Raw genomic sequence first — 24,326 nt, forward strand, 5'->3', positions numbered from 1 at the left:
AAATCAGTTCTGCAATATAAAAAAAAAGAAATAAATGTTTCTTGATGCAGGATGAAAATAAGAATGGGCAAACTATAGCGAGACGGGGCAATGAAGGACTGAGTCACATGAAGGAGAGGAAAACAATAAACACAGCAGAGATTTCCTGTGCAGTATTCTTCTATCTGTGCTGAAGCATCAAGTCAGTTTTCCATTATTTCTTTACCCCATCGACTGTTCTCATATTTCCATACATTCTGTAAAAGTAATTCTTCTGTTTATTGGGCCCAACAGGAAAAAAAACCAAAAACCAAGCAACTATAGCAATTTCTATTAACTTAAGAGTACTGGTATTTGTAGAAAAATGCATTAGTGGTAGATCAAGCATCTTTATACAGGACAATCTTGCCTTGTGTGCTTGAAACATCAAACTGATGTCATAATTCATTGTCTATCGAGCATATCTTGAAGCACCTGAGGATGCTGCTTAGCTGTAATTCCAAGCCCAAAGCTGGCTTTTTTTAAAGGACTTAATATATTCTACCAGCTTTTTTGTCAATAAAAAAGATGTTGCTTCAGTGCTTGAATAAGCCATATTATTTTACTTTGTAGAGAAAAGGTATAAAATAGGAGTAGGAAATAATCACTCATTCCTCTTTTTGTAGCTCCTAAATGATAAATATCAATGGTATTACAATAATAAATCTAGAAATAGGCTTTGGTAGTCATCTCAGAAAAAATGTTTTCTGAAAACTGCTTTAGTGGCTTCTGCAGAATAATTTCAATCAAAGAGTTATATACATTTGCATTTACAGTCATATACATATGCTTTTACTTTTATGCCAATAATCTAATTGATGCCTATAACATGCTGACATTTTAGCAAAGAGTCCATATGCAACCTGAGTCTGAATTTTGGTCCAATGACACAAGGGATGAGTTAATATCTTCAGACAAATTTAAAAGTAATTACTTTTTGGAAATATTTTCAACCAAAATGTAAGTCAAGACAGACACACTGTAAGTGTAATTGTGATGAATGGAGTTCATGTTGGTGTGTGGTATATAATTTAACATACAATTGCAATCTCAATTGTGGGAAATCTCAACACAAGACTCAGAGAATGTTCCTATGATTAGGAGCACACAGATCACATCAATATTTCAGATCTTCCTGTAAATTCATGTAACTGATCCGCTGAAGAAAACAATATGGCTGTGGACTACAGCTGTAACTGTATCTATGCAAACTGTTATCTCCAAGGTATTCACAAACTGCAAGATCAGGAACAAACTTATTTCCGTGAATATTATACTCTGGAGCAAGTTCAGCAACACAGAAATGTAAAAATTCCTGCGTTGGCCCTCCCCTCTACTTCAATGTCACTACCATGGACATATTAATTCATATGACTAAAACTCATACAGAAATTATATACTATTCAATGTCTCTGCCTAATTCTTATGTTATAAACCCAAAAAACTAAGTTTAATTTTTGTGATAGGAAAATTAGAAGATTTTAATAGCTGCCTGACAACGTTTTTCTAATAATTAGTCCTATCAAGAAATCCTTATAATGTTGGAGCAAACAAAATCCTTATGTGCTGGAATAGTTAAAGAAATCTTAATTTTCTTAAATAGAATAATTGTTTAAATTCAAATTCCAAAATAGTTCCTTAATTGTTCCTTAATTTTTTTGTTATTAATGGCTCAGGACAACTTGTTTTCAGTTGGATTAAATATCACAGAGGTTTCTTTAATGCTTTCCAGAAAGCTGTATTCCATATTGCCCAAAATGCCACAGAGTAAATCAAGAAGTCTGCTCCAAGAAGAAGACAGCACTGCTCAGATGTTTCTTCTGCTGACAGAAGCAGTACTGATCTAGTGAAGTGTACTGGTTTTGACTGGAGTAGAGTTAATTTTCTTCCCCGTGGCTGGTATGAGGCTGTATTTTGGATTTGTGCTGAACACAGGTTGATAACATAGAGACGTTTTTGTTATTGCTGAGCTGGGCTTGCACAGAGCCAAGGCGTGCTGAGTGATCTGCAGTTTTGGATTCTACCTCACAAAGTTAACACAGTGATGCATCCCTCCCCTTCTCCTGGGATCTATTCTCTTTTTCATGCTCTGGTATGTTCAGTCTGTTAGAGTTAAGAATCTTCTAAACTAGCTCTTCCACCATAATACAAATCTCCTCTGATCTCTAATTTTTTTTCACTAGTGCCATGAAACCATGGTTTCAGATTTGTTAATGTTTACATTTTTGTATAAACCACAATATATATTTGCATTCTGTAGTATGGAACTGTAAGACTAATAACACCAAATAAATCCCCTAGCACTCTTGTCATAGATGTGTAAGATATATGGTATCTTTAAACCATTCACTGCAGGTTTTGAGCCCTTAATTCAGCCAATACTTCTTCAGACTGCAACGCACTGCTGCAGCACAAATCTGAGACTAAAAGCCAATGTGATCCCTTACTTTTGAATGCCATAGAATGAATTAGTTGCATACAGGCTGTAGAGGCATTCTTGTGAGCACATTTTACATTGCACAAAAGTATATTTACAAGGAACTTTTCAATATAGTTCAAGAAAAATAGACATAAAGTATAAAATCAGTCTGAATCTTCAAACGTAACCATTATGTAACAAACATAACAACTGCAGATCTTAATTTAAAAAAATTACTCCCTACTTTTCACCTTATTTTGCAACTTTAGTTGAAAATGGCACAATAAAAGAGCTTTTATTTTAATATGGATAGCTGATATGGTTTAGGTTAAATTCAGTTTTGGGAAGGTTTTGAAAGAGTGTTTTGAAAAAGTATTCATTTTGAAAAAGTTTAATTTTCCTAATCTTTTCCTCTACTTCTGCTATTCTGTCAAACATTTATTGTAAAATCTATATAAAGAGATTTTGTTTCACTAGGATACAATGCTTCTATGAGATAATTGATATGTCTCTAACTTATTTTCAGTAAAGATATATCGGTTGTCCTTATTTTGCTTCTTTGCTTCCTGCATCACAGTCACTGAAAGATGGAAACAAAACAGAGAAAACTATTTTGATTTTTTTATGCTAGGCAGACTGAAAAGCAAGCTGGTCTTTGTTTTTTAGGTGGAAACAAATTAAATGCTAAAGTATCATTATAAGTTGCACACATTTACCTAATTCCTGGATCTTGACTGTGAAACACAAATGTGCTTTAAGCAGGTTGGAAGCAATCCTGTTATAGCTGACCTCCTTCTGCTATTTGGTATAACATGTATCGTCTTTAGATTGCATATTTGAGGTACAGGATGATAAGCACTTTATTTGAAAATCTATCTTTAGACTTCTCTGAGAGAGATTCTTTCTTTTTTGATATAGTTTTCACCATGACCACAAGATTCATCTGACACTTGAAAGCCTAGGAATTTATGTCTATTTCTTTTTTAAAACTTTTTTTGAGAAGTGTAATTTCAGCCTTATATAACTCACTGCACTATTTAAACACACATGGCTTTTAATTAAAACAAACTTTCATATACTCAATTGCAGCTACAAGTGGTCTTACTGATGTCATTGGCGCTACTCAGCTATATTTAGTTAAGATCACGTGTCCACATAATTAGAGACTTTTAAAATAGAATTTGCTTTCTCATAAATCATCATATTGAATCATAGAAAAGCCCAGAAACGCCCTCAAAAGATCTTCTACATTTACTGCCCCAGGGGCTTTTTCGTAAGTATCTTAATGTTCATTCATTCCCCTTAAGTCATGTCTTACATCTTACTTCATTTTTCCTACAGGTAGAACTTGAGGCTATCTGCCAAAACCCTCCTTAATTCACAGTAATGTATGTCTGCAGCAAAACTACAGAGTTATCTACAGAACAGACAGGTATAGATTTATAGAAGTGAGGAAGGAGGAAGGGTTATGGCTCCAGGATTATGTGAAGATGGGAAATTTTGATAATTTACTTTCATCTAGTATTAATTTTAGAAACGTGCAGGGTTTTTTAAGAATAAGGCTAAAAAAGTGAAAATTAGGTATTTACTGCCACCACAATGAGCAGTGGTAAGCAATTATAACAGAGGAGTGACACGAGCAGGACAAATAGTTCAGCAATATTTCCTACATAACCCAATAAAAAACTGGAGACCTTTGAGAAGGAAGGATCTAATAACTAATTACATTAGGTCCTCATTGATTTATAGAAGCTATTTTTCATGATCATACCTTCAATTTTAATGACCATTCGGAATTCCAATACTTCTGCTCAAGACCTGCAGCTTTAACTAGTCTAGTGTAACTGGTTAATTTAGTACCTATCCTAACCACTCCATCATTGTAGATGCTAATAAGGATATTGAATAGTGTTAAATATAGAATATATTGCATTGGACCGCCTTGAAAGAGTTCTATAGCCATTCACAGCTACTCCTTCAGGGGCTTCTCTCTTATTTTTGCACATATTTATATAAGTTTTTATTCTCTCCTGAGAAGTCTCGTTTTGACAAACCATATAAATAACCAACACTAGGATTCCACCAATCACTTCCCGTATACCCATCTCTTTCCAGCAGAATCTTGCAATATTTGGTGGAATAAGTGTTATTACTGATTTTATTAGCATTCCTGTTTATGGTCAATGCTTTGGAAGAGTAAGCCTTGTAAAAGACACTGGTTAGAAAGAGATCAATAGCTGAACATGATATATACAGACATCAGAAAAACTCCACCTATGGATTTAGTAAGCTGAGAGGAAGAAAGAAGTGCAAAACAACTGTAGGAAATTTTTTGCCGATGTTCACTACTGAATGAAGCATTTGATTACAGGCTGTGTTTTAAATCTGCCAGTTGTAAAGAATTCTGATAAAGAAATTATCAGAATGTTAATATCTACTATTGTAAGCATTCTTTTGTCACATTTGTGAAGATAATATGTGAAATAATTCCACTATAGCTGTGGAACTTCTCAACATAAAATATGTTGGAAATTTTAAGCTAAACCTTTTTTATCAAAATAAATGAAGTGATAGCAAATTACTATCAGAAGTACCTACTCAAAAATAAATTCCTACTTCAATTTTTAACATTGATTTCACAGAATCTCATAATCATTTAGGTTGGAAAGACCTCCAAGATCACTGAGTCCAATCTCTGACCAAGCACTGCCTTGTCAACCAGATCATGGCACTACATGCCATGTCCAGTTTCTTAACACTTCCAGTGATGGTGATTCCACCACCTCCCGGGGAAATCCATTCCAATGTTTACCAACCCTTTCTGTGGATAATTCTTCCTCATATTAAACCTAAACCTGGTACAGTGTAAGACCACTTCCTCTTGTCTTGTTTCTAGTTGCCTGGGAGAAGAGGCTGACTGACCCCCACCTGGCTACAGCCTCCTTTCAGGCAGTTGTACAGAGTGATAAGGTCTCCCCTCCATCACCTATTTTTTTTTTCCCAGGCTAAACACCCCCAGCACTCTCAGCTGCTCCTTGTAGGACATGCGCTCCAGACCCTTCACCAGCCTCACTGCCCTTCTCTGGACATGTTCCAGCACCTCAATGCCCTTCCTAAAGTGAGGAGCCAAGACTGAACACAGGATTTGAAGTGTGGCCTCACCAGTACTGAGTACAGGGGGACAATCACTGCCCTGGTCTTGCTGGCGACACTATTGCTGATCCAGACCAGGATTCCATTGGCCTTCTTGGCCACGTCAGCATATGCCCAGCTCAATTTCAGCTGCTGTTGACCAGTGACCCCAAGTTCGTTTGTGCTGGGCAACTTTCAGCCACTCCTTCTCAAGCATGTAATGTTGCCTGGGGTTGTTGTGGCTGAAGTGCAGAACCTGACACTTGGTCTTATTGAACCTCATACTGTTGGCCTTGGACCATCAATCCAGTCTCTTCAGATCCCTCTGCAGAGCCCTCCTCCTCTCCAGCAGATTAACACTCCCCCAACTTGATGTTGTCTGTGAATTTACTAAGGGTGCACTTGGTCCCCTCATCCTGATCATCAATAGGGATGTTGAACAGGTCTAGACCCAACACTTTTGGAATGTAGAACAGAGATAGTGCAGAAGGCAATCTCACCCCTGAGCAGTTGCAGCTGTACTAATCACCAAAGACTAGGAACAGGCCTGCCCTTAACAGGCCACAGCTGTGTCCAATAAGGATGAGTGCTATAAAAGAGTGGGTTAGGTAGTCAGGAGGTGACTTGGTTGGCTGTGCTGTGAGGAGCTGTTCATGAGAAGGTATGGAAGATCTGCAATAAGATAAGAACAAACACTAATTCCCTGGGGTCAGCTCTGGAGACTGGTTACCAACTGGATGTGTTCACCACCACTCTCTGGGCCTGACCACCCAACCAGTTCTTAACACAGCAAACCTATGCAAGCTGTGGGCTGACAGCTTTTCCAGGAGTATGCCATGGGAGACAGTACCAAAGGCTTTGATGAAGTCCAGGCAGGCAACATTTACAGCGTGGCCCTCATCCACCAGGTGTGTCACCTTCTTACAAAAGGAGACCAGGTTGGCCAGGCAGGACCTGCCTTTCCTAAATCTCTGCTGGCTGGGCCTGATCCCTTGGTTGTCTTGTATGTGCTGTGTGAATTCACTCCAGATCCTCTGTTCCATAACTTTGTGGGGCACTGAGGTTAGGCTGACAGGCCTGGATTTATCTGGATTCTTCTTCCAGCCCTGTTTCCTTGAAGTTCAGAAGTAAAGTGTTTTACCTTTGCACAGGAAAGGCTGATAACATGTTGATCTTTCTCATTTGTCACAATTTCCACAATACTATGTTTGTGTCCTAATAGCTTCCCTGTAGGACTAAAATTAACAACAGGATTCCACAAACGAAGGATTCTGTCATTACCTGAAAGAAAAGAAGTTAATATAGAGTCAGAAAGATCGAATAGTCACTTTGAGAGCTTAGTGTTCGTAAGTCTGTCCTTTCATTTTGGTACTTACTTACTCCCACATAAGGATGTGAATTTTTCATTCTAAGGGCTGAATTGCAGCTTATGTTTCATTGCTTAACCATAAACACATATTAAAAATGCACAACTGATTAGCTTTTCAAAGCCTTTTCATTTTGCTAAAGGAATGGCAGGGACACTATGAGGACTATGAGACTATGTGGACTAGTCCCAGAGGAGCAGAGTACTTTAATAGAAATACAACGGGGGCTCATATTTTGTTTCCTTCAATGATGTAATTCAGAAAAATGTAAAAAAAAAAAATAATTATGTTCTGTTAACTAGGACACAAAAGGATAACCTTTTTAGAAGAAGGTGAACATCCAGAAAGGACTAGGCATGAAATTTGACGGCAGACAGAAAAAAGTAACAGCTGATGATTTAGCTTCTAGTAAAGTAAATGAGAATTAGATATTCCATATTTATATGTTAAAACTTTGAATTTGCCAACAATTTAAGGAATAATCTTTGATTGTGTTATAGGTGAATGTTTGGTATATTTTGCTAATAGTTCCATAAATATTTCAAAACACAAGGATGTTAAAAATGTATTTTAACTTTCAATTCCTGGCAAATATTGCAGTTGTACAAATTATATGCATCTAGCTGAACAGTTTATTTTGACACACAATAAATGAAACAGCCACATTTTGTCTAAACTTCTGCTTGAGTTCTACTTTTCTCTCAGCTTAAATTGAAGAGGAAAAAGCAAAAAACCCATAGATTAGGAAGTATATGTCCCAAGAGAATCAGCTCAATTACGTTAAGCGCTCAGCTCAATTATGTTAATAATCTTCCTTCAGCTTGTTCAACCTACTGTCATTAGGCAGTCACTCCATTTCTCTCTACAGAAATCTATTCCTTTCCTTCTTAATGTAGCAAGATGTGATTTGTTTAGGAGCACCCCATCTCCCTTTTCCTCCATTAAACAATATTGTTCTCTCAGTTAAATTGATTCCACTGTTTATGTGGCTTCTCTCTAAATGAGAGAGGCTCACTAAAGGAATGATCTACTCTTAAAATAGCTACAATAGAAAGCCATTTTGATTTATGCCAGCTCGTTTCACAGTGTGACTGAGAATTCAACTATGCAAACAGCTGTACCAGCACAATGGAGGGATAACTTCTGCACAGGAAAGGAAGGCCATGTGTAAGTAGCTGACTGACTTGAAACTTCAAGGGGAAGAGATTCTTTTTTAGGCAAAAGTACCCTAGGCAACCTGTATGTGCAAAAAGCATGGCAGAAAGTAGCCTAAATGAGTTAAAACTGCACAAATGGTTTACTTTTTGATAGGGAAACTTCAGAATGTGGTCAACATCCCTGCCCACTTCCTCAGAGTTTGCGTTAGGCTGTCCCAGGCATGTCCTGTAAATTAGCAGAACCCTTGTGACCAGGTCAGGGTTTAGGGTGAAACAAGTCCATAGGAGTGAAACTCGGCTTGCAGACCTCCCATGAAGAATGACATGAAATAGAGCTGACAGAAGCCTCTGGTGAGACTGATGAGATTGGCTTTAATATCAGAGGGAACAGACATTGTTTCAACAATATGCCCCTCACCAGCCCCAGATAGAAACTGTCATGTCTTAAGATGATGGAGAACTGAGAACAAGCTGTTGACAATATCTGATCAACTTGACTACCTGCTGGCTGCTGTTTTGAGGAACAGAACCTTTCATGGTCTTCCTAATTTCTCTGTTCTTTATATTCCTGAAGTGACAGCAGTGATTGAAGAGGAGGATAGTGCCCTTTAATTCTGGCATAGAGTTTCTTTTAAGAGTAGAATCACTAACACATGTAATTTACTTCAGATATTAACAGGAAGATCAAGTGACATTTGGGAAGAAAACCTTTCCCTACATTAAAAAAAAAACCACTGTTTGCTTTTTATGTGAAATAGTGCATTCATTTTAGTTCCTTTTACTGATGTGGAGATACTGGTAGATTTTATTATAGTTGATGTGCTTTCTTCTCTCTTTCTGGACTAATGCCAGATTGGCCCCAAGATTTACTGCTATCCTGGAACATTTCCTGGAACATTTGTTCTCTCCATGCTCCAAATATGCCTCCAGGATTCAGAATCCTGACACAGAAAGTCTGGGTACCAAGCACATCCTGGAAAAGCTTGAAGAAGATGATCTATTCAACAGCAATTTTAAAAGATCTTGTAAAATCAGTGATTTAAATCAAAACATTCAGCTGTGTATGGTCCTTTTCATGACAAACAATTATAAAACCAGATGTTTAGGGTTTTTTAAAAAGCTAGATTCTACAACCACAGCTGAAGTCTAGCTAGATGTTATAGACTCAAATACTTTCTTTGAACATGTGATGCTTTGTCTGTCTCTCTTGCTGACACAGTTTTGCAATTTGTGTGGTATTACAACCCTGCTGAGATGTCTGCCTTTCAGTGGTGTTGAAATCCACTTGAGAACAATAACATATTTGAATGGAGAAATACTAGGCTCAGCCTGGAATCCTCAAAAGACTGTAAATGAAAAATATACCTCCTGTTTTCTTTCTAGGCTGCTACTCCTACACAGAAAACTCCTTAACCTTTAAAAAAACTTGTCTTTCCTTCAAATCTGTCTTTTAAATAATCTTGCCCTATAGTGTCTGCAAAACTCTTCAGAACAGTCAGACATCCGAGGAACTAGTTTGTCATACTGACAAATGTCTGTTTTATTTTTTTCTTTGTATGCTCTTTTTAAATTTAGATGGCATCATAGAAAAGAGTTTGCTATGCTTCTGACAGCTAATGCTAGAGGAGTTCTGGTGATTGCTATCACTGGGGTTCCTGGGAATTCCTGAAAATGTTCTTCATTTGTTCCAGGAGTTCACAAAGGAAACTGAACAAGCACAGTGGAGCTCATTTTATCAGTCTTAATCTGTTACTGTTAGATTTAGAAATCACTAATAGTTTTTCTTCTGTTTCATTGCTCACAGCCAGATTTGAAGAACTAATAGGGTTACAAGTTGATGTATCATTTAAAACTGATCATCTCCTGCTCTTATATGCATTCCTAATTTGATTTTAACTGCAGTCATTCCCTGAAGTGATGATTAAGACATAGCTGGAATAGAAATTAATATAGAATAAGAAGAAAACCATGTAAATTTACCATTCAGTGTAATATTAATGCAAAATGCTACAAAGAGAAGTTATTTTGAACTTCTCTGGGCTCCATATTTTAGGCCACTGTCAGGCTTTTATCATTTTACTGATTGAAATCTAGCCTTAAGCATGAAAAGCAAACTCAGTACTGTGTTTGAAATTTATAAAAATGAATAAGATAAAAAACAAATACCTAGAGGACAAAATTAGGTTGTGTCACAGTACTGACAAACTCATTAAGCATAATCAAATACAAATAAACAATGAAAGACTGTGTTAAAATATGACTTCTTAAATAGTCACAGTGATAATTCATCACGGTATACATTCCATTTGTGCTATAAACACCCACCTAAATAACATTAAGTTGGGGCTTACTAAAATGTTTAGCAGATTTATCTCTGATGAATACTTTAGAAGCTAGCCTGCCATCAAAGGCTGGATTTTTCTGTTAGTTGCTGCATGAGACAAATAAACATAGCTTTTACAAATGTTTGAACATGTCACCAAGAAATCTATATATTATGATTCCTGAATTATTTACCTCTTATGGTCTCTCATTTTCATGGTATATTACAGGTAAAATTGCAGGTTCCCTAATTAACAGGACTAGCTGCTGTTAATTTTAAATAGTTTAAATCTGTCATTGATTGGATCATGAATGTGTCTTTCTCAATTAGTCAAGAGTGAGATGACTTTTAAGATACAGAGGCAAACATAGTGTGCTCCAGCCTGAAGGTATGCTGTGCCATTGTGAGCAGTGTATTCTATTAACAGAGCACAGAATTCTAAAGCTCAGCTTTTGAAGGGTTTAGTAGTGGGATCTCTCAAGACCTGTAGCATTATTCTAAATTCACAGTAGACCCTGACTGGTCTAACTTCACAGTGAAATTGAAAGAGATAACCCCACCCTGTCTTTGTCTTTGGACAGGCATTCCCACTGTGCTCTGGGACTCTCAGTAATACAGGTCAGGAATAATTTCCTTTCATATTCAAGGGGAGCAGCAGGGCTAAGCTTTGGGAATGAGGGTGAGAGGAAGGAGGATGCTCTTCAATTACAAGATGAAGGATGGTGGGTGAGCAAGCAAGACAGGATTCCAGCTCAAGTGCTTTCAGTACTTTTCTGCAGCCAAAGTCAAAACAAATTAGAGTTCAGTGTTGAGAAAACTCATCTGCTTCTAAAATATCCTGATTAGGCATCTGTTTAGATGGGATAGGAGCCCCTGCATTCTAAGTCTGTCCTCCAACCATCACAAACAAGCAATCTAACTTTTTCAAAAATCCAAGCTCCATTTAAAACGGAGAATATTTTTCTGCAATTAACACTATTCAGAAGACTCTTCCTGAATATCACTGCTGTAATTCTTGCTCTAATAGACATCAGTGGCATTCCTTGTTAATTGTAATTTTTCTAGGTTTTTAGGTTTTTCTACTTTTTAAATCTCTGCACAATGGTGCAGTTAGAGCTTAGGTCAGTTGGTTACAGCCTGCTGCTATAAACACCAAGATTGAATCACTTTATGGGCCATTCACTTAAGAGCTGGACCTGGTGATTGTTATGGGTCCCTTCCCTCAACCTTTTTCCATATTCTATATACTTTTCTATATTCAACTAATCTTTCTCAAACATGGTTCATATCAGCAAGACAGAACCAGCATACACATCTAGGCTAAGTGGTGTTGCATGATTGACCTATTCTTTTTCTGTGCCACAAGTGTTTACTGCTGGTCACTGACAAAGTGGGCTGAGTGCATTAGGCAGATCTTTGGTTTGGCCTACCACAGCTATTATAATTTTCTTAAAAAGTTTATCTAGATTTTTCTCTTCTGTTATTTATGGAAGAATAATTTTCAATGTCTAAAATAAACCTTTTCTAGCTCCTGTGTGATCTTTCCTATTCAGACACTTCACCCTGGTTTTATTACTACAGCAGAATCCTCCTATACCTGTAGGAAATAGTGAACACATTTTGTTCAATAGGACCACCCTACTTTATGTCATCAATAAATTTCTCCAGACTACTTCTTTTGTGACAAGTTAATCAGTGTAAACAGTATCTCCTCCAAGGCTAAACTTCAAAATTTTCACTAATAACTCTTCTACGGCTTTTCCTTTAAATCTTGTGTCTAGAAAATCAAAAGAACTGCCTGATATTTATTTTGATATCTTTCACAGTTTTCCTCTTGGTAAACTGTTACAATTCAACATGAATTGCATTACTGCCATGTATATTATCAAGGCTGGACAGAGTCTTGGCCATTTTTTAGTTCTTATATATAGACGTAAGAATTATTAAGTTTATTATTGCAATTTAAACAAAGTTTTAAGCAAGAAAGACTTGAAGAAAAGCATCATCAATGTCACTTGAGGGTGCCACCCTATCAGATAGAATATATAAGCAAGGTTGCTGCCATGCTCCAGCAGCTTTTTTGCAGCATCAAACATGACCACTGCAGTAGACAGGCCCATAAAATTATTGGCTAACAGGGAAGAAGTGGATGTAAGAGTGCCACCTCTGCAGTCTGCTTTGGGAGAAAGAACCAGCAGTAACACTTTGGGGAAACATGACCACAGAGACCAATGGGAAGTATTAATATGGGCCAATGTGACTGCTTAAGATATGAAAGGATGGCAGAAGAGTAATAGGGTGGAAGCTCTGCTGATACTGCAAGGAATAACATGTTGAAATTCTTAAGAAGCTAACTCAGCTTTATCTGATCTTATTTAATGAGAATAAAAAAAATTCACAATATTTTCCAAAAACACTCTCTTGGAAAAAACCCAATACTTACCTCCAGTGACAATGACTTTTGCCTTTCCACAGTATGTGAAGGCATTTACTCCTTTTGGGACAGAAAATTCCTTTACAGGTCTGCAATCATTAATAAAACAATCATGTAAGAAATATTTGGAAAATACAGTCTACATTCATTCTATCTTATTTTTCTGTAGTATACAGAAGAGCTGTTTGCATAATGTATGCAATCTCATGTTAAAAGCAAATTGATTTGCAGCAGAGACTTAGAGTGATACTGGCATCAACAAAAGAGGAATAGAGTGCACTTTCCATTAAAGAAATAAATATTTGATCTGCACACCTGAATCTTTTAACAGGCAAACTTCAAACAGACTCCTAAAATGGCAGCTGTTGCCAAAATAAGCTGCACATGAGCTTGAGTGCTTAAAGCAGTTTATCACTACCAAAGAAACTGTGTTTGCTTGTTTCAGACACGGAGGTCTACTGTGATCTCAATGTTATATTAAGTGCAGTTACTTTTCTGTTGTTTCTCTATAATGTACTGTACAATGAATGAGTCCTTACATATCTATTTTGTGTTGTATGTCAACATGAAGATATCAGAAGTATCTGAAACTCAACAGTTATTCTACTACGTTCACTGCTAAAGCATGGGAGTTCAAACAGACAACATAGACTGAAATTGACTCAGTGTCTCTTCTAAACCCATCCTTTGAGCAACTTCTGCTTGTCTCTCTAAGTTTCATCCATTGCTTATTTTATTGCTTTTGGATGTAGCAATAGCAGGGTTAACACCTGCCATTCCCAGGAAACAATGACTGCCAGTGTTAATAAGCTGTATAGAACTAAGTGAGAATACTTTAAATTTTTTCCTTTGAAATTAGGACAAGTACTAGTTCATCTACTCTGGGCTAAAGTAGCCATTAATATTGAAAACCATAAATGGGGGTTAGAGTAAATCTGACAAAAGACTTTGGAAATTTCGAGGAATTAATGAAAGAGCTTGTTATTTCTAGGCAGGTGTAAATAAAAGGCTGATTGCTTCCTATTATTTAGAGGGAGAAAATATTTCTTTCCAGAATTCTAATAGAGAAGTCTTAATTCTCTTGACAGGACAAAACATAATTGATTTAAACGTATGATTAACAGATTTCCTAAGGATTTTTCACCTTTTATACTTCTATATAACTGTCCTTTAGCTTTTCAATGGATAGTCTTGATACTATGCCAAGATCAATGGGAATAAGGGATTCTAGCACTGTGAAGTCCTACCCAAGCCATGGCCTTGCAACAGAAGCACCTGGTGATCATATCCATACCTCTTTATAAGATAGATATTTTATAAGAAGATATATAGATAGATACTTTATAAGAAGATATTGTAGCTGTTCATCAGCCATTACTGACAAACTTAAGTCCCATAAGAGAGAAGATGCAATGCATCCCTCTTTGAATACAAAAACAATACCCTGCCACAAAGTTGATTGGGAAATGTCTGTTGTTAGAACCAGTAAATCATATTTTTAAACTAGTTATTTATTAAATGGACATTTCCAAGTGATTTGATCTACAGGTATTTTCAGGACTATTAATTTAATTTTAACAGCTGTGTATTTTTAACTTGTCTAAATATAATTTCATTTATCTACTGAGAGAAACTGCTTAGAGATATGTGTTTATTGCATTTGGAGATGCAACTATAGCCAGTGTGAAATAAAAAAGAACTACCAAGATTGTTGCAGTTTATGTTCTGTACTGAAGTATATGATGGTAGCATCTACTCTTTTGACTAGACTTTTGGCACTGTAGACTTAGTCTTTCTCTTCTGACTAATTCTACTTTTCCAAGGCTCCCAACAAAAGCAAAAAGGATTTCTCAGCTTTTCAACTGACACAGTATGTGACCTTGGACAATCTAAAAGTGTTTCATAGTTCACTTTCCCCATCCTCAACAGACATGCAATACTCATAAAATCCAAAGTTACTGTATTCATTCAAGAATAAAACCAAGAATATTTATGGCATGTGTTATACAAGAAATAAAACAGATTATAATAACTGTAGCTACTAGTCTTAAAAATCTATTAATCTCTCTGGATGTACCTCACAGAAGAATTGAAAAGCTGATCTAATATTTACAATATTTTGAAACATTTGAACGAAAAGTTCTATTTATATATTATTTATAGGTCCTTCTTACATCAAATTGAATTTGTATTATTTAATTGTGCTATGAAATTTTCTAAATTCACAGACTAATTAGGCTTGGAATCAGTTAAATAAGCTAATAGCACTGATGAGCCATATGAATAAGGACTTGGCACAAATAAGGAAGCCATAACCTCTTTTCTGCTGCGCAGTAGAACCACTTCACAGCCCTTAGAATAAATTGTGTTCTTGGTTTAATCCCGTATAACTCAAACTTGTGAAAATAAAATTGTAAATTAAATTTGGTAGAGTTTCTTTTTTGACTGGGTATAAATTTTAAATGAATGGATATATGATATATGTGTAACGAGCCAATCAATTTTCTAACTAAAATTTGCTTACTGAGGAGAAATTGGAGGAGACAGCACTGTCAACAAAACATATTTTAAGGGTTCCGAGTACTGTACATATATGGACTGTCCTCTCCTACATCAAAAGTTAGCACACAAAAATATCCAAGCATTTAAATAACTGTATTTTTGTTTTTATTAGCAATAGTAATAGAAAAGGCACACTCAATACAACAAGATGACATCTTATGAGGCACTGATCTCCAGCAGAGTTATAAAGCAGAAGATCTATTATTTTCTAGAAGATGTCTGATACTTACAGGTGGTCCTCCAGTCGCTTTATGTCATCCAAAACAAATGAATTAATACTGTCTGTGGAGCAGGATCCAAAACGTTTTAGGGCAGGAAAATACTTAATCTTCCCAACCCAGTCATCATGCAGCTTGCGTTTAGGACTAGGGATATAAACAGAGAAGTTATCAGGCTGCAGTAGCAACTACCGCGATGTGTCTGTAGGTGGACAGGGGTTTTGTCAGTGAGATTATATACACAACCAGTGCCAACATTTAATATCCAGGCCAGATCCAGAACCACTCTTCCAGCTCAAATGCGAGCAGAGAGAAAGTCGGGGTTGAACCATGCTCTTTTCTAGTCACAATCACGTTTCCATCTCATGAGGCACAATAAAGCAGCTCCTTTGTCAAACTGGATAACAGCAATGTGAATTCTCCCCTTGAATTGTATTCTGCATTGTCTCAGCTGTAAGATCTCTTGTAAAATCTTCTACTGAACAAGCAAATCATACTTATTGCAGTCTGAAAAATTATTTGCTTTAGTTAGATGGGCTTAACTTAGAAACAGAAGCTAATCCTACACTTAGGGCAAACAAAACCCAAATTAAAAACAAAACATAATGCAAGACTAAAAACATTTTATTATAAGCAACTTACGTGTCAAAAGATTCAGAGTCCAAGACTTTAAACTGTGATTCTTTTTCAGCTTTAGATTGTTTCATTATGAAGTCATCAGTGGTGATAGTAAGCAGATAAACATAACCCTTATCATCTCCCATTAAGATGGTATCCTTAGCCAGGTTATCTGCCATAGTCACTGTAGAAACGCAGAGCAGGCAGTTTTTCATTGGTTTGATGACAAAGCCATTACCCTGCAGAATGTGGTAGAGAGTTTATTAGATATTGCATGATGGCCCTTAAATTGAATCTACCATGCTTATCTAGCTACATCAGCATTCAAATCTTGACTTTGTTTTTTCAAGCTGCCCCTCTGCCATTTGCTTCTGTATCAAAAACTCATAGAAGACCATGACAAAGTAGAGTTAAAAGCAAATCCTAGAGATTTGAGCAAGATTTTATTTCATAGGTAGCTTTGCATTTCAATGAAAAAGTGTTAATTACAAATTCTAGGAAGGATCTCTGCATACTATGTGGGATGGTGTATTTGCTAAGACTGTACATGGTTTCCTGTTCAAAACTAAAATGCTCTCTACAAGAAAATTTGAAATAACCAAATTAAAAAATTCAAACCACAAATTATACCAGTAATACACAGGAAGAATCTATATCAGAGTCTTAATTAATAATACAGCCTGGGAGTGTCAAGTGTACTAATAAGGGCAGGTGTTTCAATTTGTGAAGCACAGAGATAGTGGGAATGATCCCAGGAATGGGATTCAGGGTCACCTGCATTACATTGTTTATTGGTTCTACTGCCTGACTCCATCTGTTACTTGGTTAAAGCATCCTTGCCAACCTAAACTGGGAACTCTTCACATGCCATAGGAATTAACTGCACCAATTCTGCGTAGCACAGAAACATTGGGGACATAATAGAGATAGGACTGTCCATATATTACTTCCATGGTCTTGAAAGAGAGCTGCATCTATTCATCAACAGGATACCTGCAGCTCTCACTGCAGGTAATGAAAGAACTTGGACAATAATAGGTGGAGAATAAATATTTGAGCCCTCCTCCAAGAAGTCCGACTGGATTTACAAAAATCTATTCCCTATCTGAGCTTGGGAAGCAACCTTTTAATACTGGAAAAAAAAATCCTAAAAAATTGTATCCAAAAAATAATTACTTTGCTTCTCCTCATCATCTCAGCTAACTTGGAATTTCCAAGAGAAGTTCCAGGAACAAGAAGAAAAAGCTAACATATATGTCAGCAAAAATGCATAAGATATTAAAGAAAACTTTAACAATTTGGATGTACATTATTTACATCAAAATGTTTTTTATCTTAGAATGTCCTGAACAAAACACAGGATGTGAAGAAATATTTTCTTTAAATCAGGAAGTTACCTCAAAAAGAGTCTTTGTTATATTCCTTGTAAAACCTATTCCTTTGATTCTTAATAGATTCTGAGATATATGTATGCCCATGCACACATTTTAGGTACAGAGGTGCACAAGTATGCACTAGACACACGGGGAAAATAAAATCTTTGGGGGTTTGTTTGCACCATAGTGTAAAATTTTTGCTTTTCTTCCAAACTTTTAATATACTTTAATAATCCCATTTGGGATGTAGAGTGAATACATTTAGTGTGAATACTTTAGTGTGAATTCCACTGTTTCACTGAGTTCCTACAACAACAAAAGTGAAAAGTCTTTGTCCTGTTAGACCAAAGGGTTGTGAATGTATATTGGAAACATAGACTGATCAACCTTCAGGTTTCATTTTGGCATTTGTCTGATCCAACATAATACCTCACTCTCTTTTGATTTATAGTCCCAGAGAATGATTGTGCTTTCAGTTACAGCCACGACATATTTCAGATTAGGCAGGAAATCACATCCAGTGATCCAAGCAGTATCCTGGTGAAAATAAAAAGAGTAGCTAAAAAAGGATTTTCTCTGTAAATTAATCAACTTTTCTATCACGTAAGTACATATATTAAACCATTTCCACATAAACCACACATACTCTGCACTAGCACATGCTAGGTCTAGTTCCACTGAGAGTTCTAAACTCCAGGAACAGCTCATACATGAAGTTACAGAGGCACCAGGCTCAACCTCTGTTATCAATGACTCACCTGAGAGGCACAAATGTTGCATGGGAGAGGACACAATAAACATATAGTGTTAGTTGAACTGTAATGACTCTCTGAAAAAGCACTCTGAGCAGAGAAAGCTTAAGCTAAAACATCATAGTAAAGCAGATTAAGCTTTTACCTGGATACAGTTTGGTTTGAAATAAAATAAATTAAAAGGCAGTCCAAAATTTCAGCTATAAAAACAAAACTGAAATGAATGTTTATGAAAATAAGTCACTTTAGTAAATAATTTTAATTTTCCCAATAGGTAGGTCAACTATTTACAAATATATATATCTGCCCATATTAAGCGACTGTTCAAGTATACCTCTTATTATACAGGTATTAATGTAAAACAATTTCTCTTGCAAAGTATAGATCAGAGTGCTGATGCTTCTACTTTTATTTCTATTGCTGTACACAATATTGATTTTGCTCTTAGTGCAAAGGGTCCAAAATCCTGACAGAGGATATCAACATTCTGTTGCAGGAGAAAGCTTCTCTCCTTCCTAATGATGTGTGCGGTTTTTTACAAGGGTTTTTTGTGCCCTTTACTACAATAAACGTGGAAAATGCCAGTCCTGCAGAGGCTTTGTGGATTGTTTGGTAATTCTTGGAAGAGTTTGTTAACTGTGGCTTTTTAAGGTCCTTATAATAGTGTCATATAACAATGACTAAATGGCTTGAAAAAGATGATTTTACATTTGTAGTTGTCACTAATTTGTTGTGTTGGCTTGTGATGATGCAGTCGAAGGAAAAGGTTTCAGCTTCAGAGGAAAGATTGTAAGAATTTTTCTTGTTAGTGTTGCTATACTTGACAGACAAACTAGGCTGCTGCACCAGATCAACATTTTCATAATTTTCTTATTCCATCCTATCACTCAAGGGCTCTTATCTTTTCTCCCTTCTTTCATACATTTTATGGCAAAGATGTCCTTCAATGGTCCTAATACTGTGACAGCTGCCAGATATTGTCCTACTTTTGCAGGACAACCCCCCTCACGTTCATTGAGGAATCATTTTAAGACAACTGCTTAGTGTTCAAAAAGGAAAGGGATCCTGCAGCCCACTGTAGCATCAGGCTAGCACTCTAGCTTCTTCCATCTTTTTTCCCTTGATGTCTCTGGGGGAGATCCTGCCTTTGCATATTTGAACTGGGGAAAGTGGCTCCTACAAGCAAAGTAGGAATGACTAGAATTCACTGCTGTAGCACTTCTGTAGGAGAAGCTCTAATTCTAGTAGAAGTTTCCAAAAGTCAACTGGTCTCCAGAATATTTCTCATAGTTATCTCTCTGCACAGATTCCACAGGCCAGACTAGCCCTTGCAATAAATTAAATGCAACTGAGGCCCAGAGCTGTTTTCTGAGTTGGAGTAGTAGAGCCTCTGGTGTGGAGTACTTCTATTGCATTTTAGAAGTCCTGCAGTATGTAAGAGACAACCAACAAAATGCACTGCCTCCTGGCACAAGATACCCACACTGACTTTTAGGACAAGGGGTCACAACACATTGCTAAGACTGATGTCTCTTGTCTACAGGTCATCTGAAAAAAGCTCATTTCCTAAAATCCACAGTGATACTCCTCGGGTAAACACGAAGTTTTAATGTATACACTGTGCAGCCAATAATCTACCTAGCAAAATGTAGAACTGTTTTTCATTAACAAACTTAAAATTTTACTTATTTAAATTTTACAGTGACAATTGAAGTTGTGGATTTTAGAAGAAAAAGTTCTGGCAAGGTAATGGGTAAAGGATAATTTGGCAGAAAAAGAAGCATTCATCTGAGGTTTCATTTAGCAGAGGAAATAAATCAAGTTACTTAATTCTTTCAATAACTGAAAGGAATAAATTGAGACTATTTGACCTACAGCACCCTATGAAAAATCATGCAAAAGTTTCAACATTAGAATTGGCATTAGAATAATGCTCAGTTTCTACTTATTTCAATTTAGTACATGCTGATTTTTATTTAAAATTATTTAACAGGAAGGAGACAAAAAAGAACTTACTTCAACACTGATGGTTGTCAAAACCTTCATCTGAAAAATCAAGAAAGATATGGTCACAATAACAAGGTAGTTCTCAAATTAAAAGTCTAAACAGAGTCATCTCTTCTCTTCACAGGAAGAACAATAATTGCTAACTGAATGAGCAGGTGGTTAAGATCTGAGAAAGATCTTTAACCTGCCTGCTGTCTGTTGCCATTTATATTGTGAGGAACTTAAAACTTCTCTTTCCCTTACAATCGTTCATCGTTTCCGGTTTGGTTTGGGGTTTCTACATTGAGACGTTGAAGTGAGGAAAATAAGTAAAAAATCCTCATTTTTACAACAGAGTACAGATCAGCTGGTCTTTTGATGGAATTGTGCTTTTAACGGTTTTTGACAGCTAAAACAGCATCAGGTCCTGTGAGAAATAGGATTTATCATATAGAAACCCAAGCTAATGCTGGCCCGATGCCGCGTCAACTATTGCCAGCAAAAGTCCCTGGCAGAGGCAGCACTTCAGGCTGCAAACAGGAATAACACATTGGTACACACCTTTCACCAAAGTTAACTACTGGTAGACAGAGTTCCATGTGGCTGAAAACCTGAAGCGTTTAAAGTGTCACCATCATCCAGCAGGGACAGGGTTATCTTCTATGTCTTTCAACGAAACTACTAAGCTTTCAAAAGCAGTTTCAACCCTTTCCCTTCTGAAACACCCACAGATGATTTTTCACCTCCTCTTGCCCCTGCCCTTGAACAGTAATTATTCAACGGCACCTTTTACCCATCCCAGCAATTCCACATTTCATAAACCAAGAAGCTAGGATCAAGTCTTTCTTTCCACAGAAGTGAGATGCCAGGTGTCATTATGGACAGCCTTTGAGCAGAGTTTAAGAGTACTGTTAACCAAGAGATGGATATCCATGCACTGTATCAGACTTGGCTTTATCTACAGTAACTAAAATGTGTCCTTAAGGCTGCCTACTCCTACAGGTCTTATGTGCTGGTCAAGGCTGTATTCACCTGAGAACCTGAGCAACGCAAGTGTCTCATATTCTGGAGTACCCTGGAAGCAGTTAATGGCATAAAGCTGTATACAGGTGTTGAGTCATATTAGGCCCACATTCCTTTACAGAAAGTAATGCTTAGCCCTCAAACAGAATTGTGGAGTCATAGAATAATTAAGGCTGGAAAATATCTTTAAGATGATCAAGTCCAGCTGTAAAACTAACGCTGCCAAGTCTACTGCTAGATCATGTCCCCAACAGCCACTTCTACACATCTTTTGAACACCTCCAGGGTTGGTCACTCAACCACTTCCCTAGGCAGTTCCAATGGTTGACAACTCTTTGGATAAAGAAATTATGCCTAATATCCAGTCCAGTCCTCTCCTGGCATCTTGGGGCTGTTGTAATGCCTGACTCATTTTTCAGAACATAGTTTTCTAAGTAGGAGTTGAGGTCCCTAATTCACTGTGTTAAGCAGCTGGGTGTAAAATAATTTACATTGCAGTCACTGATGTCAGGTAACATCAGTCCAGTCTATGAGGAGGCACCAATTCAACTTGAAAATAGCAGGGGCAGGTAGGGGGTAGGGAGGAGAGATGTTTTTAATCTTATACTTTGGGAAATTATTTTTCATAGGTACATAAGAGGGATAATGTTCTGGAGGACAGGCTTTCAAATAAATTATTTCAGCATTTACCAAAACTGCAGTACTGCTTTGTTATTTAATCATCCACAAGAGTCCTTTCTTGGTTTAAATGCTCCTGTCATAAGCATTATGCACTAATTAGCTAAAACCCTAGGAAGCATTAGTACTGCTTTAAAGTTTAACTGCATTGCCTGAAATAAATTTTAAGAAACTGGTTGCACAAAAATTGTACAAATGTAAAGCACCACTGAGCATAGATGTGTAATAGCCTGGGTTTCTGTATGACACCTTCTATCTCATAGCCTCTACAGGCACATACCATTAAATAGTAATATAATCATCTGGGAAATTAATGTACAAACTTTAGTTTAACAGCATCATAAGCATGAATTTCTACTTATAATGGTACAGATATCCTTACATTTTACTGATGAGGGAACTAACTGTGAGCCAGTGTTATGCAGATTGTTGTAAAACCCATGGCTTTCAAGCTTCTAGATGTTGCTGCATTGAATAAATCTTATTTGCAAACAACTGTCTCTGTCCATTCTCGATATTTTCAATAGCTGTAGAAAACAGTTAATTCTCCAATTTCCATTCTATATCTAAAAGTGAATTCCACCAGCACATTTTTTTTTAATTTGGGGAAACCTTTTTTAAACAGAAATGCAGATTATTTTCTATTAAATGAATTTCTATGAAAAATGTCTATTATTAGACATCTCTACCTTCTATCAACTTGTGAGGGCTTTCTGGTAGGTTTATAATTGAAAAGAACAATGTATATTTCCTGCTGTAATTAAAAATATAGAAAAAGTTAACTTTGATACAAAAGATATGTAGTTTTTTAATGGGAAAATTTGAATGCTAGATCACAGACCACTCAGTTCTTCTATGTACTGCTAATGGAATAATAAAAGAATTTGATTTAGAATTACCTGTTTGTTAAACACAGTTAGCAGTCCTTTCTGAGAGGCTGTTACTGTGAGATGCAGAAGGGGCACTTTCACTATACCCTTGATCACATCTTTTCTCTTGACAACTGTCAATGACAAAATATTACTCTCCATATTACAGACACGGAAAACATAAACAAATAGCACCATATTATTAAGGAAAACATAAACAAATAGAACTTATTATTCTCTTCCTGAAATGCATTTTGGTGCCATATGCAAGACAGTGATGCAAAATATCATAAATTATCCCATAACTGGTTTAATTAATCATGTTGCATTTTAAATATAATTAATATAATAATTCTGGATGTGCCACTTCTTCCATATTTTCAAAAAATACAGAAAATGTGTAACTGCAAAAACAAACAGTCTGGTTCAGAAAAAATCATACTTTCAAAACAATTTAGGAGTATGGAGAACTGGGAAATGCAGCAGTGGAGTGTTCAATGTTTAGTAAAAACAAATGTATTTTGGAACACAGAAGAAGGAGAAGAAGTAGAAGAAGAAAAAGAAGAGGAAGAAGAAGAAGAAAAGGAAGAGGATGAAGCATGAATGGGCAAAGACAGACATGTGATCTTATCACCCTAGTTTCAAGAAAGTGAGCAGCACACTGCATTAGAAAAAAATATAGTTTTTGATGCAAGATGAAGTAAGTCACCTGAATGAGTAATCTGTTGTTTTTCAGATACAAGAAAAACCATATTTTCTTTCGACGGGGAAGGCACGACAACACTTTCTCCTCTAAAACAGCCAAAAATCTAAACGAAACAAAACAGAACTAAACAAGTAATTTATTGCAAAACTACTTATATTTATACATGTAAAAAGTCAAATAGTTATCTCATACTTTATAATTTAATATTCTTTGAGTAAGTGCCTTAGTATTACTTCCTTTAACCATTAGCTGTCAATATGACTTTAGACTGCTGAGATCTCATACTCAGGCACAATCCTTCTTCAAAGTTTGTAAAGAAGTCAGCTTACACAGGGCTTCTAGGAATGCAGACCATCTACTTTTTAAAGTTGTTGGTACAGTTCTGCTTTGTAAATAACCATATTCAATTCCCATTTTCCAGTTCTACCTACCTCAACTAGGGAAAAATAACCAAACCAAAACTAGCAAAAGGCAGACAAAACAGACAACTCCATATTTATAAACAGACATTCAATGCAGCATAGTGGTTTAGCCAACACAAAAGAGCTTTTCCACAAAGATATGTAGATTCCCATTTGCTTGAAATGTAATATAAAGACAATTTTTTAAAAATCCTTTTTTTACCATCTCCCTAAGTCTGACAAGGTTCCATTTGAACATGATGAAGATCTCTGCACAGGACAGTCAG

The 24,326-nt window shown here is 36.4% G+C and overlaps 1 protein-coding gene and 1 long non-coding RNA gene across 25 annotated transcripts in view; one reads left to right on the top strand and one right to left on the bottom strand.

The window, feature by feature from the left end:
• Nucleotides 1–24,326, bottom strand: part of WDR64 (WD repeat domain 64) — a 71,429-nt gene that overhangs the window by 35,898 nt on the left and 11,205 nt on the right. For all 24 annotated transcript variants that reach the window (XR_010358866.1, XR_010358865.1, XR_010358864.1 and 21 more), the window contains 8 exons: nucleotides 23,642–23,741; nucleotides 22,963–23,066; nucleotides 20,393–20,422; nucleotides 18,054–18,161; nucleotides 16,273–16,487; nucleotides 15,643–15,777; nucleotides 12,860–12,939; nucleotides 6,711–6,850 (listed from right to left, as the gene is read on the bottom strand). Coding sequence is in view for 18 of the 24 variants with exons in the window: in XM_064413688.1 (XP_064269758.1) it covers nucleotides 6,711–6,850; nucleotides 12,860–12,939; nucleotides 15,643–15,777; nucleotides 16,273–16,487; nucleotides 18,054–18,161; nucleotides 20,393–20,422; nucleotides 22,963–23,066; nucleotides 23,642–23,741 (912 nt within the window). In the remaining 6 variants the exon portion in view is untranslated. The remainder of the gene's footprint in view (nucleotides 1–6,710; nucleotides 6,851–12,859; nucleotides 12,940–15,642; nucleotides 15,778–16,272; nucleotides 16,488–18,053; nucleotides 18,162–20,392; nucleotides 20,423–22,962; nucleotides 23,067–23,641; nucleotides 23,742–24,326) is intronic.
• Nucleotides 6,206–9,138, top strand: LOC135296849 (uncharacterized). The gene is made up of 3 exons (XR_010358877.1): nucleotides 6,206–6,477; nucleotides 8,011–8,103; nucleotides 8,946–9,138. It is a non-coding gene; the product is annotated as an uncharacterized LOC135296849 (long non-coding RNA).

Source organism: Passer domesticus, chromosome 3, assembly GCF_036417665.1.
Source record: "Passer domesticus isolate bPasDom1 chromosome 3, bPasDom1.hap1, whole genome shotgun sequence".
Classification (NCBI taxonomy): Eukaryota; Metazoa; Chordata; class Aves; order Passeriformes; family Passeridae; genus Passer; species Passer domesticus.